At 41.0% G+C, this 18,057-nt stretch overlaps 1 protein-coding gene across 1 annotated transcript in view; it reads right to left on the minus strand.

Moving 5' to 3' along the window:
* COL6A6 (collagen, type VI, alpha 6) overlaps positions 1-18,057 on the minus strand; it is a 109,673-nt gene that overhangs the window by 6,314 nt on the left and 85,302 nt on the right. Inside the window, exons 33-35 of the mRNA XM_011933683.1 lie at positions 9,534-9,630; positions 6,005-6,676; positions 3,210-3,303 (exon numbers count right to left, since the gene is read on the minus strand). Coding sequence (XP_011789073.1) covers positions 3,210-3,303; positions 6,005-6,676; positions 9,534-9,630 — 863 coding nt within the window. The remainder of the gene's footprint in view (positions 1-3,209; positions 3,304-6,004; positions 6,677-9,533; positions 9,631-18,057) is intronic.

Below are 18,057 nucleotides of genomic sequence, written 5' to 3' on the forward strand. Positions count from 1 at the left end.
ATTTTATATTTATTTATTTATTTATTTATTTTGAGACAGAGTCTCACTCTGTTGCCCAGGCTAGAGTGCGGTGATGTGATCTTGGCTCACTGCAACCTCTGCCTCCTGAGTTGGAGTAACCCTCCTTCTTCAGTCTCTCAAGTAGCTGGGATTACAGATGTGTGCCATCACACCCGGCTAATTTTTGTATTTTTCGTAGAGACGGGGTTTCGTCATGTTGGCCAGGCTGGCCTTGAACTCCTGACCTCAGGTGATTCACCCACCTCAGCCTCCCAGAGTGCTGGGATTAGAGGCGTGAGCACCACACCTAGCCTAAAATATACTAATTTCTAACTTAATTGCATTGTGGTCAGACAATGTAGACTGTATGACACCAGTTCTCAGAGATTTGTTGACACTTGCTTTATAAGTTAGAAGTTGCACAAGGAACACTTGTAAACACTCCACCTTGATTTAACAGTTGTTAATATCCATATGTTCTTTAGAAGAATGTCTAATTTTTCTGTTCAGGGTTCTGCATGTATCTGCTAAATGGTTTATTACTTATGTTTAAATCTTTTATATCATTACTAATTTTTGTCTACTTGACCTATCAATATTCAAACTAGTGTAATGAAATCTCAAATTTTGATGATGGTTCACTGACAATTTCTCCTTGTGGTTTTTCAGTTTCTCTTTTGTATATTTTAAGATTTTACGACCCTCTTATCAATTTAAAATTGTTTTATCTTCCTCATAAATTTAACACTTTGTCATCATGTAGTCATCCTCTTTATCCCTATGAAATGGTTTTATTTAAAAGTATATATTATTTGATATAAATATAGCTATTCTACCTTTATTTTTGATATATTTGCCCGGTATGTTTTTTTCCATCATTTTACTTTCTGCCTCTCCATTTCCTTATATTGTGGATGTGTGTCTTGAAAGCAGCAGAAGCTGGATTTTATTTTATTATTTCTTTATTTTTTGAGACAGAGTTTTGCTCTTGTTCTCATGATTGGAGTGCAATGGTGCAATCTTGGCTCACTGCAACCTCTGTCCCCCGGGTTCAAGTGATTCTCCTGCCTCAGCCTCCCGAGTAGCTGGGATTACACATACCTGCCACTACGCCGGCTAATTTCTTGTATTTTTAGTAGAGATGAAGTTTCACCATGTTGGCCAGGCTGGTCTCAAACTGAAGACCTCAGGTGATCCACCTGCCTAGGCCTCCCAAAGTGCTGGGATTATAGGCATGAGCCACTGTGCCCGGGCAAAGCTGGATTTTATTTTGTTTTTAAAATCAAATCCATCAATCGCTGATTGTAACTGGCATGTTCATGTTGTTGTTGTTGTTGTTGTTTCGTGATTACTCACATATTTAAATGGACTTGATTCTGCTGTCATTGTGCCTTCTACTTGTCTTTTTTTTTGGGCCTTTTTAAAGAAACTTTTTTTTCTTGGCTTTTTTATTTAAAAAAATATTTATTACATTCTTCTTTTCTATTCTATTTTCCCTCACTAGATTTTTGTTAGTTAGCTAATTTCTATTTTTCTTTTTCATGTGTGCCCTTAAAATTTGTAATGCATTTTTAAGCATCTCAAGTTTTTCAATAGCCTAACCCCCGGCCCAAATGATACAAGCTCCTAGAATCCTTCAACTCCATTTATCTCCCTGTGACTTACATTATTAATACCCTCTTTTTTTAGTATCACCTTTCTTTCCTTAAAGTCCAAGGCTTCATTTTTTAATAATACAAGATTATTTTTGTTTGATGTCTTTTCTCATATTTAAATAAATCAAAAATATTTGTTAATATTTATAGTCTTAGAACTTTTTCTGTTCAAATCACCAGGTGAAATGTTTTATTTTCATAGTGTTAACAAGTACAGCTTTTTTGTAATCCCAAAAGTTAGACATATTACTTAAAAATACATTTGTTTAGGCCAGGTATGGTGTCTGACGCCTGTAATCCTAGCACTTTGGGAGGCTGAGGTGGGTGGATCACCTGAGGCCAGGAGTTCAAGACCAGCCTGGCCAACATGGTGAAACCCCATCTATCCTAAAAAATGCAAAAAAAATTAGCCAGGCGTGGCTAAAATTAGCCAGGCATAGTGGTGCATGCCTATAATCCCAGCTACTCAGGAGGCTGAGGCAGGAGTATTGCTTGAACCTCGGAGGTGGAGGTTGCAGTGAGCTGAGATCATGCCACTGCACGCCAGCCTCGGCAACAGAGTGAAACTCTGTCTTACAAACAAAAACAAATTTGTTTAGATTTAACTCAATACTGACAAATTTTATCACTTACTATTGCCTCTTGCATCTCATTCCCTTCTTCTGTGGTTATTTTTTATTTTTCTTGAAGTACATACTTTAGAAGTTTTAGTAAAGACTTCTTTGTAGTAAACTATTTTTTTAAGTCTAAATTGTCTTAAGACAGTTTTTCTAAGTTGACAAAATTTTCTTCCACTAAAGTTATTCAATAGTTTGGTGGTTTCCACTGTTACAATTGATAAATCACCTACCGGCCTAATTATAATTTATTTGTGGATGATCTGACTTTTCTTTTTGGCTGCTTTTAAGTTTTGCCTTGGTGTCCTGCATTTCCCCATACTATGTCCAACTGTTGCTTTCCATTTATCTTGCCTGTTATATCTTGTTTTTTCTTCATCTGTGAATTCGTCATTCATAAGTTCTAGAAAATGATCATCTCTTTATGTCTTTGAATATTGGCTCTCATTATTTCTATTTCATCTTTCTAGAATTCCAATTAGATATAGATTAGATCTTCCCATTTCATTTTGTCTCTAAAATTCTTGATCATCTCTGCATTCTATTTCAGCATTTTCTATAGTTCATTAAGCTTCTCTTCGGACACATTTATTACTGTTGACTCTTTCACTAAGTTTTACAAGTTTTTAATTGTGAAATTCACAGAAAATTAGAATGAACAGAATCATAAATAATCTGTATATCTTTCACCTATATTCTCCAACAGTTACTATCTTGCTACTCTCTATATGTATATATGTATATAATGTACACATATATTCATTCACACACATACCCTATCCTACTTCCCTTTAGGAAAACCATCTGAAGGTAGGCTGCAGCCATCATATATGTTAGATGAAGGAGGAATAAAAGCAAGAAGAGGAGGAGGAGGAAAATAGAGAGAAGAAAGGCGGGGGGCATTCTCGTTTATCAAGTAACACCAAGCAGACAATACCTTCGGAAATGTCGCAGGGGCTGCCTTGGATCTGCAGAGTTAAGTCTATTGCACTTTATTTTTAAGTTTATTGGTGGATATTTGTTGATTGCACCTAGAAGAGAAAAGCCTGTGATGAGTCTTGTATTCATGACTGTTAACATTACTGCAATCTCCTCTATACACAAAGTGCCACTTTACTGTTTTAAATAGCCATCAAGAAAAATACCAACTAAGGTGGTCACATGAAATGAAAGCAGATTTCGCAGGCGAATCTTTAAAACTGACTTTAGAAAACACATCCCTTCTGAATTTATAGGTGAATTCAATTAACTTTTCAGTAAGATCCTCTTAGCTGCTAAAGCAGGTCAACCATTAGAGGAGATACCATGAGCCAGTTCTAATGGTCTGGCTTTTAATTGATATAAACTAACAAGAGTATTTATTTATTTGCTTCTTAGAAATATCAAAATGCAAAGGGAAAACAACATTTTCTTTATGGTCTTTGAATCAGTGACAACAGCAACAACAGCACTAACATCTTGGGTTCAGTTCATTAGTGGCTCATTTCATTTGGAAGTGTATTAATTTTTCATAACAATGAAGCATGCCTCTTTTATACCATGTAAAGATTTAAAAGCCATTTTTGATGGGAATTCTTAAAAATGTATTATATATTTCTTTGAAGCATTAAATCAAATAGATTTGCTAAACACAACTAGATCTCTTCCTGATCACCCAGGGTCACGATAAGTAGCAAGTTGGTCCTGGACTGTGATCCAACACTGTCTCCAGAGCTGCTGTTGTAGGTAGGATTGTGTGCTCTGGACTGAATGGCCTAAGACTGTGAGGCTACTGTTATTGAGCACCTGAATTTTAATTTCTTTTTACCTGTGTTAAGTATCAGATGGTTTGTCAACAGTTTTGTTTCTCTTAGAAAATGTGTTGATTGATGTGGACTGCTTGACAGTCAACTCTACTATAACAGTATATTTAAGTAAGAGCCACAAAGCGAGGGAGCTAGACCAGAAGACCAGTCAGTAACCAGGACCGTTTTGGTCACTCCTTGATACCCAGCATTAGAACAGTGAGTGGCTCAGAGAAGTTCCCCAATAAATATATGTTAATGTTGAATGCGTTAGTGCAAGTCTGTGGGCCTGCTATGGAATTAAGCATGTAGACTTGAACATGATTATGCAAAGTCTTTCTTGACTTGTACTTTTATAGTTACACTTTAAAGATTGCAAATTTATAGATCTAAGTTCCAGAAGAATGGTATATAATTTCATCATGGTTATAGTTTTCCCAAAGCACTTTATGTATCTCTCACGTACCCTAAATACTTTTTTCTTAAAACATCTTTTTACCTTTCCTCAGTTGGGGGCAGGGGGTGGTGCTATTTATCTAATAAAATTTGGCTAATAACCCATAAAACACTACCAAGAATTTTGGGGGAGTGGGGAAGGAAATTCCATCATAAGACTTCTTTCAACTTCTTGGCAAACTCTTGATGACAGTTTCTTTACAAGTTTATCAGTCTTGAGAGGTATACTTTTTTTACCCTTACAAGTGCCTTATGATTCTTTTCTTCAGAATGACCCCATCCCCATTTTTTTTCCTTTTCTCCTCAGCTTTTCTTTCTGGCTTCTATCCCTGAACACATCCACATAAATTTCATTCTGGGAGCTTATTGTTCCTATCTAAGTGTTTCTCAAACCATAATATACGTATGAGTCACCTGGGGATCTTTATAATATGCAGATTCTGGTTCAAGAATGACTGCATTGGGTCCTAAGATTCTATGTTTCTAATAGGCTCCCAAGTGACACTGGTACTACTGGTCCTAGAGTCAGTTTGAATCATAGAGGATACACTATCAGCCCCAACAAAAATCTCCAAGGCTTCTTTAGACCTCACCCTACACTGATTGATAAATCTATGTCTCTACAGCTTTAACTGGGCTTGCCATGTAATATCACAGGCACGTTTGAGACACAATTAGGACTTCAGTTGAGCCACACTGGGTACTCTTTTGCCTGTGTGTTCATTTTTCTGTATCTGGACTGCAAGGGATCATTTACCATGAAAACATTTGCAAATCCTACCAAGTGCTTTTCACCCTTCAGAATCACATTAGGATACAGCTTATTTTTATCCATCCTGTTGCATTCAAAATGGATTGCATATTTTCAAGGCAAACTTACTCCAAGAAATGCAGCCCATGTTTCTTTTTAATGGGCACCAGTTACACTAATTACTGGCATCATAAAAAGAGCCATAACAAGGCTAAGAAAGTTTTGCAAGGCTGTATTTTTCATTCTGACAGGTACAATGGTATCTCCTAACACTTCAAACTCTGCCTCAGGAACTTGTGAAAGCAAAGCCAAGAACTGTTTAATTTTTCTTTGGCTCTCTTTTTTGGTGCCTTAACAGATAAAACTTTCCATCAAAGGGCAGTATGCTAAGGTTACATGGCAAGGATTTCTACTTTGTAGCTAAAGTCCAGGCTGTGACTTCACACCCCCGGACTGCACTGCTCCATGAAGACAGATGTGTGAACAGCTGCTTGTTATGCTTGCTTCTCCATAGGAACCAGAGACATAAAAAAAAAAAAAATGAGCCAGAAAACTAAATGTGTAGGAACCAGAGGTTTCCTCCCTTCTACCATTCGTCATTATATATTTTCCTTTCTGACCCTGAAGTGCCCTTGAAGACAGACAAGAGGTTTCCAAGTATCCATGTTAGCTCATCAACCTTTTTTTAGTGATACCATGTATATTCTTAATGTGCAGAGAAGAACAGATTTTATGACTTACGCCTGATTGAGTTTATAAAGGTCTTCACAAACTTCACACCATAACTGTGGTCAGGTTTATGAATTCGGCCAAGCTGGACCAGGTGGTGATCCAAAGGGTGGCTAGCGAGATCCTCCAGTTCCTTGTCATCCCAAGTAGGGCCAAGGGAAAACACAAATAGGGCATACCCTTGACATTTGGCTCGCAAAGATTCCTTCTTTAAGATTTCCCCATCTAAGTGGCTGGTTTCCCCAGCAGATATCACAAATATGACTTTGTTTCTTCTCAGATTGGGTGCAGTTAAAAAGACATTGTCCAGAGTCCACTGTAAGGCATGACCAATAAAAGCATCTCCATTTAGTTGTTTAACTGACTCATCCACGTGCCTCTTCATGAGGCGCTTACTACTATAGGTGGTGAGATTGAACTCAGCTCTAACTGGACTCTTCTGAGTGTTGGGTAGGAAGTCGGGGGGAGCATGGCTCAATAGGGCCACCCGGTCTCCAGTGACAGAAGTCTCCGGCTCTGGGGTGATTTCAAAGTGATCTAATAGTGCTCCCAGGAAAGCTCTTATGTCTTCAAATTCAGCACTTCCCACGTTCCGGGAGCCATCCAGAAGGAAAGCAGCATCCATGTAAGACTGCACAGGGGGTGGTCTGGCTTGGTCACAAGAAGCATCTGGCTTGCATACATCTGTGAACCAAAAGTCATTCTGGGTTACTAAGTAGAAATAGAAAAGGGAAGATAGCAAGTCAAATATTTTGACATTTAGAAACTGCATAGTCTTTGATGTTAAAATAGTGACTAAATACTTTAATAGTAACAGGAAGATTTCCTAGTACATGGTTTGCATCTGTCTCCCAAAAGTACAGATTTTATATCCAGCCTGTGTCTTGGACTCCATTTACTAAAGCTATCAGACTTTTAAAGGTTAGGCTGTTTTCAACAGAAGTTTAATCTTGGCTGTGTTTCAAGTTTATGTCATTTGAAGTGGACAGTTTGTCTCGTGCATGCAAGGGTATACTGTATCACAACATAACAGTGGCTGATCGCTCTAGACTGACAATATTATCGCTATGCTCATATTGTTCTACTACGAAGAAGTGCTTACCAAGTAAAATTGAAAAAAGCAATGTATCTTTTATTTCAATTTAAATAAGTTTATAACTCAGTGTCTACCTATGAGTGATCCTTAAGGACAAAACTCATCTGTGCATTTCCATAGTGCTTATTAGCTGAAAACTGAATACATGTTTGTTAAATAAATATTGGATATTAATGGACTTTCCTAAATGAGATCATTTTATAAATATGCATATCTCATTTAATAAAAGAATGCATAGTACTAAAAACAGACAGGATTTTATTGAATATGACCACAATGAATATTCAGAGGAATAAAAAAATGGAAATGGAAGGATCTTAGAGGTCATTTAATCTTGTAATTTTACAGAAGAGACTGGGGCCAGGATAGTAAAATAATTTTGCCAAAGGACACACTAGTATTTCTAGAAGTTTCTATATATGAAGTTAGCATTTTATTGTTAGAGATGAGGCCAGGTGGTATAGTAGCGGGGAAGTCCCTTGGCCTGAGAGCTGGGATGCTTGGGTTCTGGTCTCATTTCAGTAACAAGCTGTGTGCCCCTAGCCAAGTCACCACTGGGCCTCCGTTCAGCATAGTTCTGCAAAATTAGGTGGTAGGACCAGACTCACCTACAGACCCCTTTCAGGACTGACATTTCGTAATCCTAGGTTTTCAATACTAATTGATGGTTGAGAATGAAAATAGCCTCCTTAATAACCAAAGATAAGAAAGAAACATGGAGTAACATGAGTAGGGACAACTGGTACTAGATATATAGGCATGGGCCACGAATAAAAACTTAGATGAAAGATTAATAACCAGAGTGCTGATCCTAGGGGATGTAACAAAATTCTCACTACAGTCTTGTTCATGGGCTCAATAAAGATGTGACAAGTTATGGTTGTTATGGTTCCCTTACTGAAATTTACTAAAATTTTATGGTCCTGTATAATGGTCAGATGATAGAACAGTCACCTGTGTGCAAAGCAGTTTCTAAAATCAGGGACAGTAGGCTGCCCATTTGCTCAGTTTTGTAGGATTTTTAATTGCAGGAAACAACAGCCAAAATCTTTTATTATACGCCTAAGAGACAAAACAAGGTTTTAAGCCAAGAAATGAAGCCAAAATCTATCCCCAATCACACATGTGCAACTTCTGACTATGCAACATACCATCATACTGTTGTAATTGACATGTTTGAAAAAGCAACTGAGAATACATGGGGTGGAATGTACCTCCCCACAGTATGTAAAGCACTTTAACTGTTTTGAGTAAGACTGCCAGTGCCTAAACCAATTCTGTGCAGTCAAGAGAAAGAGGGAAAGAGGGAAATTTACTAGAGGGGAGCAGAGGGAAGACAGAAAGAAGAGGGGTTATTAGAAGACCAGAAACCCTACTTCTCCCTCAGAATTACTACCTTCTTCATTTAGGTCATTTATATGGCAGCCTTTTTCACCTCACTGATACACGTGAAGGAGAAAAATCAAGCATTTTCTACAGGCTCAAATGGAGAGATTTAGGGAGCAGAAGAATGAGACCTCAGTTTTTCATAAACTGCAAATGGTTTAGAGTTAGCCGCCTTGGGTTTGATATGGCTGTGAAGCCCTGGGCAAATTATTATCTCTAAGCTTCATTTTCCTCATCTGTAAAATGGAACTAATAGTAGTTCGAATGTTTTAGGGTGACTTTAAAGACTGAATGACATAATTCATTTAAAGGTATTAAAACAGTGCTTGGAATATAAACACAATAGTTTAAGTATTAACTGTCATTATCACCATCATTGATATTACATGAATTAGAACAGTGCATGGCCGACAGAAAATGCTTTATATCTCTTAGCTATTACAGCCACCAGTGATTCCAGTGGCTCCACTTTGTAGTTATTAGAACACTCAAATGGAAGATTAGAGTCCAGTTTTCTAGTTAGACCTATACATTATGTATAAAACACTACAAATAAATCAACACTGCAAATCTTTCCGATGCTTAATATTTGGGAGACTTTTTTCAATGAGAAATGTATGAATTTTGCTATTTTCCACTTTGACTGTACTAAAAAATATTCCCAAGCAGGTAGGAGGGTGCTGAATTGCTTTCAAGCATTTCTTTGTGGCTGTGAACATTTGAGATTTGAAAACACATAAATATACTTTATAGCATAAAAACTTGGCAATGAAGTAGGCTAAGTTGTTCTAAAAATCATTACTGTTTCCTGTAAGCTGCACTATGTAGAAAGGCCTGGAATGTAACTCTTTTGCTGGGATATATAGGGAGAGACCATGTTTGCTTAGCTGAGAGGATTCATCTGTGGAAGATGAAGTGTGACAGGGCGCATCCAGAACCCCAGAGAAGTCCTCCCAAGGCCATGAGTATCCCTGCTGCCAAGTTCCAGTTGCCCCTGCCAATGGTGACTCAACTTGCTTAATAGGCCTGATCAAATTATCTTCTCTCTGTGGGTCTTACCGTAGCAGAAAGTGCACCGCTGGAGTCTCTCTAATGCTGGTATGTAGTCGGCTCCAGAGGGAACCACTATTACTTGAAATGTGCCAGTGTCATCAATCTGAAAGAAGCAGAAGCAACAGAAAGAAGAGCTTAGTGGGTAGGGCTGCAAGAACCTCTTAGGACTACATACAGAACTGACATCTGGAGAGAGTAACACTGCTCCTTCTAAGAAGGTACTGGGGAGGCACAGCATGTGAGCATGGCTAAGAGCTCTGCCTGGGTTTAAACCTTGACTCTCAATTTAGCTAAATGAAAACTTATTTTCCATGTTTCTTCATCTGTGAAATGAGTGTACTACTACTACCTCCTAATAGGACTACTGTGAGCATTAAATGAGTTCATATTTGTAAAGCACTTACTGACACAGAGTGGGTACAATGTGGGTAATGACCACAAAACATTTTCATATCTATTACTGCAGCAATACAGTGAGTTCTTATGCTCATCATCCCAGTTTTACAGATGGGGAAACTGAAGCTCAATGAAAGGTTAAAAGGACCGATCAAAAGACACTGAAGCCATTTAAGGAAGAGTATCAGAGACCTCCTCTCCCCCACCTGAGTCTCAGAGACCCACGTAAAATCACGGGATGCCCTTTATAAACAATCTTTAGGTTTCTACTATAAACTAGGCATTGAAACTGTCTTTGAAATACACTCAGATCTATGTCCATGCAGCTCTCTGAACAACTCCCAACCCTTTCCCAACTTGGCCCCATTGTTAGTAGCCCATGTGGGGAGTTTGAGGGTAGAGAACAGGGGGAAGATAAGGAGGCTCCAAACAAGAATTATGAGCTTTGCTAATCGACCCAGAGATCATTGATAATTAAAGAAAAACTGTAGACATGACCCTAATGCCTAAGAGATGAGTCAGATGATATTTTAGTTTTTCCCTGTGATTCTCCTGTCCTAAGCTAATGACTACTCTCTTTCTCTGGGAAGATGCCCCACCACCATAATCAATCCACAGAGGTAGAACTCCAGCAGTTGTTTATATGGAGTAACTCAGTCTTCAAACAGAGCTGACTGGATATGGTGTTAAAGTAAATTTGGCCTGAAGACACCTCTGTGCTTTGAGTCCTCATGTAACCAACTGCAACCTTAGTACATACTAACTGAAAACCTATCTTAGGAGTTATTTTTTTTTACAAATAGTGGAGTCTTAGCCAATCATAGCAGCTGTGCTCCAGTTAGTCACAAGTTGCCAACTGATTAGACGATGTTCAAATGAGGCAAAGGCCAAGCTGTAATCAGTCAAGCTGTTTCTGTACTTCCATTTTCATCTATAAACACTGCCTGCCACATTGTGAAGAGCAGCTCTCTGAAACTCCTCTGGTTCTGAGGGCTGCTCAATTTGATGGCAGCGGCAGCCCATCTGGAGTGGCCACTGCCATGATGCTGGCTGCAGTCGGGCCCACTAGGCTTGTTCCACTCATTCAGCCTGGCAGACTGTGCTTGGCTCATGCTACCTGAGTGCAGTCGGGGCTGCACACTCCACGGAGCCCTGGGAGCTGGGAACAGGTGGGAGCCTCACCCGCTTCCGAGTTGGCAGGGTGAGAGCTCCTGCTTCTTGAACGCAGCTGCGGCCATCCAGCTGTGGCTCCAGACCCAGGCATCTTTGTGCTCTTGGGGGCTGGGAGTGGGCAGGGGCCCTGCCCTCTTAGGAGCAGTTGCAGCTGCCTGGCCCTAGCTGTGGGCCCACGCATTTCTGCACTCTTGGAGACCCAGGAAACCCTTGCCCCTACCAGCTCAGAAGTGCCTGCTCCCGCCACCTAGCCTCTCCCTGCTCCGGCACCTGCTCTGATCTTGGAGCAAAGTTGAGACTTAGCCCAGGCACTGTTGCAACCCGGCCAAGTGTGCACACACTAGGGGCACTGCTGACACGCCAGCTTCGCTGCCTCAGCCCTCTCCGGAATTTGGGTGCTAATGAGCACGAGGGAGGCCAAGGGGGTGCTCAGGGCAGCTTGGTGCTGGCCTGCAGGCACCCCTCAGTGCAAACCGCCTAGGCTCCAGTGGATGACAGAAGGAGACAAGCCGGCCTCTGTGTGGAAAGGGGTAGGTCCTCAGTGAAACCCCACCTTCAAGCCAGGGGTGGCCCAAAGCCTGGGGGCTGGGCTGACAGACCAAAATGGGAACTTATCGTGCTTTTTCTGGCCCGTCCATGGCCTCTCATGAATCAATCAGTACACCCTTCCTCCCCTCTGAAACCCACAAAAACCCCGGACTCGGACAGACTCAAGGAGGCCATCAGATGACCAGGTGCAGAGAGGAGCTACCCACCCCAGGGCCTCCTCTCTGCTGAGAGACAGACACTCTTCAGGAGATCCTGCCTGCAGAGAGGAGCTACCCACTGCAGGTCTCCTCTGAGCTGCTCTGTCACTAAATAAAGCTCCTCTTCACCTTGTTCAACCTCCACTTGTCTGCATACCTCATTCTTCCAGGATGCAGGACAAGAACTCAGGACGCACTGAATGGTGGAGCTAAAAGAGCTGTAACACAGACAGGGCTGAAACATGCCCCTTGTTCACCATGTTGTGGGTGACAACAAGATGAAGAGAGGAGAGAAGAGCTGCAACCCTTTGGAGCCCAGACCTAGGAGCTTGCCAAGTCAGGGCTGTGACACCCTCTCTGGGGCTCTGCAGTTCCTGGCATCTCCAAGCTTCCAGGTGCCACCGTGTTCTCCAGTGCCATCTGTGGAAGCTGCTTGGGGTACACCTGGTCCAGCCACAGCCTCGCGGGGAGCTGCCCACCCTGCCACACCACACTCACTTGCTCACACACCCCTTGCTGCTCCACACCTGGCTTGCCCTTGGTGGGTGTGAGATTCAGGCTGGTAGCGTGAGTCAAGCACAGCCTGCCAGGGTGAATGGGTGGAACAAGCTGAGTGGGCCTGAGTAAAAACTTGGGCAAAGGCACCACTGGCCACAGAGGTTTCCAGCTGACGAAGCAACACCCCAAGGATCCAATGACAGATTTACAAATTGCTTTTAGTGCAAATAAACTCTGCAAAATTTAACTTGCCTAAAGTTTTTAACACTTTGGTATCAAAAATGGGATCCAAAGTGGACTTCCAGTGACTCCCAGGAGCACCAAGTGACCAGGTAAATATACCTGCCTGGTCCATTGTGATCACTGATCTCTCACAGCAACTGGGGTCACGGGTGAGTTCTCTTTGATTCGAGCTCCACGAACTTGTGTTTTGAGCTCAAGTTTATTTGAGTAATTTTTATATTGGCTGGGTCCAAGATCAGACTAGATCCTATAATTAATAGGATTGCATCCAATTAGAGGCCTCAGATGTCTAACTGGGTCAGGCAGAAGCTGGACTGGGTCCAGTAGGTTGGTAAGATTAAGGAAGACAGAGAAGAGTGGGTCCATCTGGATTCAACGAGTCTTCTATCTTGAAACCTATTCTCTTCTAGAGAAATGGGTGAACCTTACCAAAAATAAGTGTTATAATGGCCGCCGTGGGAAAGATTTAACCCAAACAAAATTGCTTATCTATGAGGCACTTTGGAGAGTAAGAAGGGGATCCTGGACACCTCAGGAACAACGGGCTATATTATCCATTACTAGCCATTATTCTGGAGCTCGCAAGATATGCACTTTTCCCAATTACTCCTACAGAGAACATCACTACTGTAGAACAGAAGATCGGCTCTTTGCGATGTCTTTTCAGGTTGTTTTGCATTTCTAATAATAATGGCTCCACCTGAATCCACCAACCACTCCTGTGGCCCCACCCAGAATTGACTCAGAGTGTCTGAGGACCAGTTTCCACACCCCTATGATTGCACTTCCAACCAATCAGCAGCAAGCACCATTGCCTAACCACTGCCCACTTCCCCCAAACTATCGGTGAAAAGCCCTAGCCTCCGAATTCTCAGGGAGACTGATTTGAGTAATAATAAAACCCCAGTCTCTTGTTCAGCTGGCTCTGCATTAATTAAGCTCTTTCTCTACTGCAATTCCCCAGCATGCTAAATCAGCTCTATGTGGGCAGCAGGCAAAATGAACCTACTGGGAGGTTACACGAGCACAGGGCAAAAGCAAAGGCACTTATCTGGACTCAGGACCAGAGGACACCTTGGCTCCAGATACTTATACTAAATTCTACTTAGGATATGTGTATATGGGTATACCTAAGCCAGCTTAAATTGGTTTTTGTGATCTGTAAACAAAGTAGTCTTGACTACACACCAGGAGAAAGAGTCTGCATTATTATTATTTTTTTTTTTTTTTGAGACGGAGTCTCGCTCTGTCGCCCGGGCTGGAGTGCAGTGGCCAGTTCTCAGCTCACTGCAAGCTCCGCCTCCCGGGTTTACGCCATTCTCCTGCCTCAGCCTCCCGAGTAGCTGGGACTACAGGCGCCCGCCACCTCGCCCGGCTAGTTTTTTGTATTTTTTAGTAGAGACGGGGTTTCACCGTGTTAGCCAGGATAGAGTCTGCATTATTAATAGCTACTAAGAGGTATCTCTATGCAATGTTTTAAGTGAATCATGCCTTCACTCCATCTGGATTGTGGTAAATGACTAGATACCAAACCCAGTGTCAGTTCAGACAGCATAGCTCAAAGTAGCTGGGAAGGGCCAAGAGCTTTCTTATTGCCAACTATCAGGATCCAGGGGAAAAAAAAAACCAATCACAGAACATTTGATCCCGAAGAAATCAAGAATCATGTCATCTATTCTCACCATTTTAAAGATGAGCCAAGTGAGCCCCAGAAGGGGTGGATTATGGAAGGCTCCAATTTAAGTTTTGCTCTCCCCAAACAAGGGCTACCTTCCATCTTCCATATGAACTACCTTTATGATTAGAGTTTTGTATCAGTGGGTCTGTAACTTAATTTAGAGCAGTGTTTCTCAAGACATTGCCCAAACATTGCTGCTATTTGCTAACTAGTCTTGTGTTCTACACATTCTACATGACTACAGTGTGACCACTTCCATATTTCTGGTATTGGTCCTTGTTAGTTTAGGCTCACATTTAATCACATATCAACACACTGGTGTCAACTTAGAGCGACATCAACCTTCTCATTGATTCTAGTGAGCTGTTTTATGGTGAGAGTCCACAGAGGGTCTGCACTCTCACCCAATACCTCCCCACTTCCCCCAACCTTTTCCCCCGTAACCAAGTAATCTTTCAGTCAGTAAAGTCTGGAAGATGTAGTTTTAGAGTTCATTCATCCTACCACGTATCAATCGAGTAAGTATAGTAAGCATATTACAGAAAAATTCCTTAAAGTGAATGTGGGCTAGAGATTTAAAATAAAAGAGACCTATTATTTATGTCTCTTATTGCTCACTTCTTGTGGATTCAAAGAAGCACCAGCTTGAATGAAAGCACAGCTATTACACTCAAAGATGGGAGGTTTGGGGCATTTAGCAAATGGTTCTGAATGATACCCCACTCTTTCCTCTCTAAACATCATGGGGCATCTCTAAACATCTAAGAAAAAAATACAATGAATATTATGAATAATTTTCTTTTAGACAGTTATATATAAACAAATAAAAATTATCTTCAAAATAAAAAGGTTGGGTGCCAAAATGCTTATTTTCCATTAGAAGTCTCCCCCCATTTCAACTCTGTCTCCAATCACGAGAATCATCTATAATGTTAAAGACTACACTTTTCCTCTTACCAGCAATGCCACACAGCAGTGTAAAATAAAAAGCCAGGCTAGCTAAAAGACATATTTCTTATAAAAATATTGGAAAGGGAGAGTCACCCTAGATTAGAAGCCTCAATGTGCAGCAAGTAAAATTTTATCAGAAGAGGCAATTGCTAAACAAATCTAAAGGCAAATTCCTAGGGACAAAACAAGCAAACAAACAAAAAACATGTTTTTCCATTAAAAAATGGTCCTCCATTTGTGAAGGGAGGCACAACTTGCCACTCAACTTCATACTATCATGAAAAACTTCCAAGATGGTGATCTAAAACACAGGGAAATCAGTACATGCTGTCAGAGTGGGTGCTTCTGAGGCCCAACACACATGGCTGCACAGGTACCAAATTTCCTGCTGGACTAAAGATTTAGAAAAGCCTTGGTAGGTATGAAACAAACTAGGGTTTTAAAATGTGGGCCCACAATAAAAATGCATTGTGTCATGAGACTTTCAAGTTCTGTTCTTAAAAAATAATAGACAACAGTTTGAACGTAGGTAAAGCACGATGGAAGAGAATGGATAAAATAAAGAAAAAGGTGGCAAACAGAGGTAGTAATGTAATTTCTCTTCTGTAATGTCAGACACTGGGTTCTAACCAAGTTGCATATATGGCTCTGTTTTGAACCCTTCCAGACAACCCTGCTTGGTTTCATCTTCCAATGTCAAGGTGGGCCTTTTGGTTTTCCAGTTTGCTGCTGTATCCTCAGACCGTAGGACAGTATCTGGTATATAAAATGAGGCATTCACTAAACATCTGTTGGATGGAACTTGGGAGCAATTCTGACTTCATCTCTAACTCCATAGCAAGTCTGAGTTCCTGAGCTTGTTATAAAGCAACATGGTCCTTGTTGTGTTTATTATCACTGAATCTGACCTGCTGATACCTGAATGAAAAGAGGTACCTCTCCAAGAGAAACGCATCACTGGGGTTTTCTTTTACCAACCTACATCCCAGCATTAGGCATCTCACACATTATTAAACTTTTGTTCTTTCTATACCTGTTGCAAAGAACTGCTCTTTGTTGAGCTTTTTCATTCATTCAACATTGGTTAAATATCTGATATATGGCAGGGATCAGTAACCTAGAAGATCAGCAGATACTGTTCCTATTGCCACACGCCATACATTAGGAAAAATAAACATGAATCCGATAATCACACTTCAGTTGGGAGTGTTGGGGGCCAATGCGGCTTACATTAATGGGGGTCATTATCAAGAACTTAAACCTTCACTGGTACTCTTTTGAGGTGAACTTCTTCAAAAAAGGAGTAAAGAGTTTCTAGAAGATTTGAGTAGAATCAAGAAACCAGATTCATCAATTTCTAGGTGAGACTGAGCACTCAAAAGTTTAAAACACAAAGTACATTTTCAGAAGTTAAATGTGCACACACCTTTGAGTGGGTGAGCGGAATTGTGTCAGTTTAAGTTTACATCACAATTTGCATCAGGAGAGAAAGTTATCTCCTTTTATGACTAAATAAAACCAAGGGATGAGGGAATTACAAGGACTGTGTAACCAAAATCACTTATAGAATTTTGTAGCTACTGCTACTTCTCATAGCAGCTTCATTTGCATAGCCCAGCCCCACCCTTTTCTACTTTATTGCATTTCCCTATCTGAACCTGATCCATCAGCCTTTCATTTGCATCATTCTAAGATTAGTTCAATGATGCTACTATTAATAATAGCAGTTTCAACTCCTTTACAATCTAGATTTTATTATTATTAAACAAATTTTAGTTCAGGATCAAGCAACTGAATGCTAATTAGAGCAAAAGCTATCTTTTTCTTTTTTTTGAGACCGAGTCACACTCTGTCACCCACGCTGGCATGCAGTGGTGTGATCTTGGCTCACTGCAACCTCTGCCTGCTGGGTTCATGCCATTCTCCTGACTTAGCCTCCCGACTAGCTGGGACTATAGGCACACGCCACCATGCCTGGCTAATTTTAGTACTTTTAGGAGAGACAGGGTTTCACCATGTTGGCCAGGATGGTCTTGATATCTTGACCTCATGATCTGCCCACCTCAGCCTCCCAAAGTGCTGGGATTACAGGCGTGAGCCACCGCGCCCAGCCAAAAGCTGTCATCCTTGAGTGACACTAGGCACTAATGCAGTGTTGCATCAATTAATCTTCACACTAACTCTAGGAACCAGGTACTTTCTGCTTCCGATATTTTACAGATGAGAAATGTATTCCAACTCTGTTATGCTTATTTCAACACTTTCACAGAAAATTTAGAGCAGTGGAAAGGGCCTCAAAAGGCCACTTTTAGCTTCTAATCTAGGAAAAACAGAAGTCACCCTCCACAGGTGAGTGACCACCCCTATAAAAGACGTGCAGAAAAAGGTAACATCTTGTCTAGCAGCATTAATCCATGCCCAGTAAATCAACATTGCCTTTCAAAAGTTCTCTTTTAAAACCTAAAGTTTCCTACTGCTGTCACTTCTAGTTTCTCTAATAAGAGATTTTGCAAATTTGGAATTCAGCTGGCTTATTTTCTCCAGTAATACTTTTTCATATGCTTGAAGACAATGACTGTTTTCTTGTATGTCTTCTTGTCTCGAAATAAATTTTCAAATGGCTGGCCTTTTTTTTTTTGAGACAGAGTCTCACTCTGTCACCCAGGCTGGAGTGCAGTGGTGCGATCTTGGCTCTGCTGCCCGGGTTCAAGAGATTCTCCTGTCTCAGCCTCCCGAGTAGCTGGGAGTACAGGTGCCTGCCATCGCACCCGACTAATTTTTGTATTTTTAGTAGAGACGGGGTTTCACCATGTTAGCCAGGATGGTCTCGATCTCCTGACCTCGT

This window comes from Colobus angolensis, unplaced genomic scaffold, assembly GCF_000951035.1.
Source record: "Colobus angolensis palliatus isolate OR3802 unplaced genomic scaffold, Cang.pa_1.0 Scaffold129, whole genome shotgun sequence".
Classification (NCBI taxonomy): Eukaryota; Metazoa; Chordata; class Mammalia; order Primates; family Cercopithecidae; genus Colobus; species Colobus angolensis.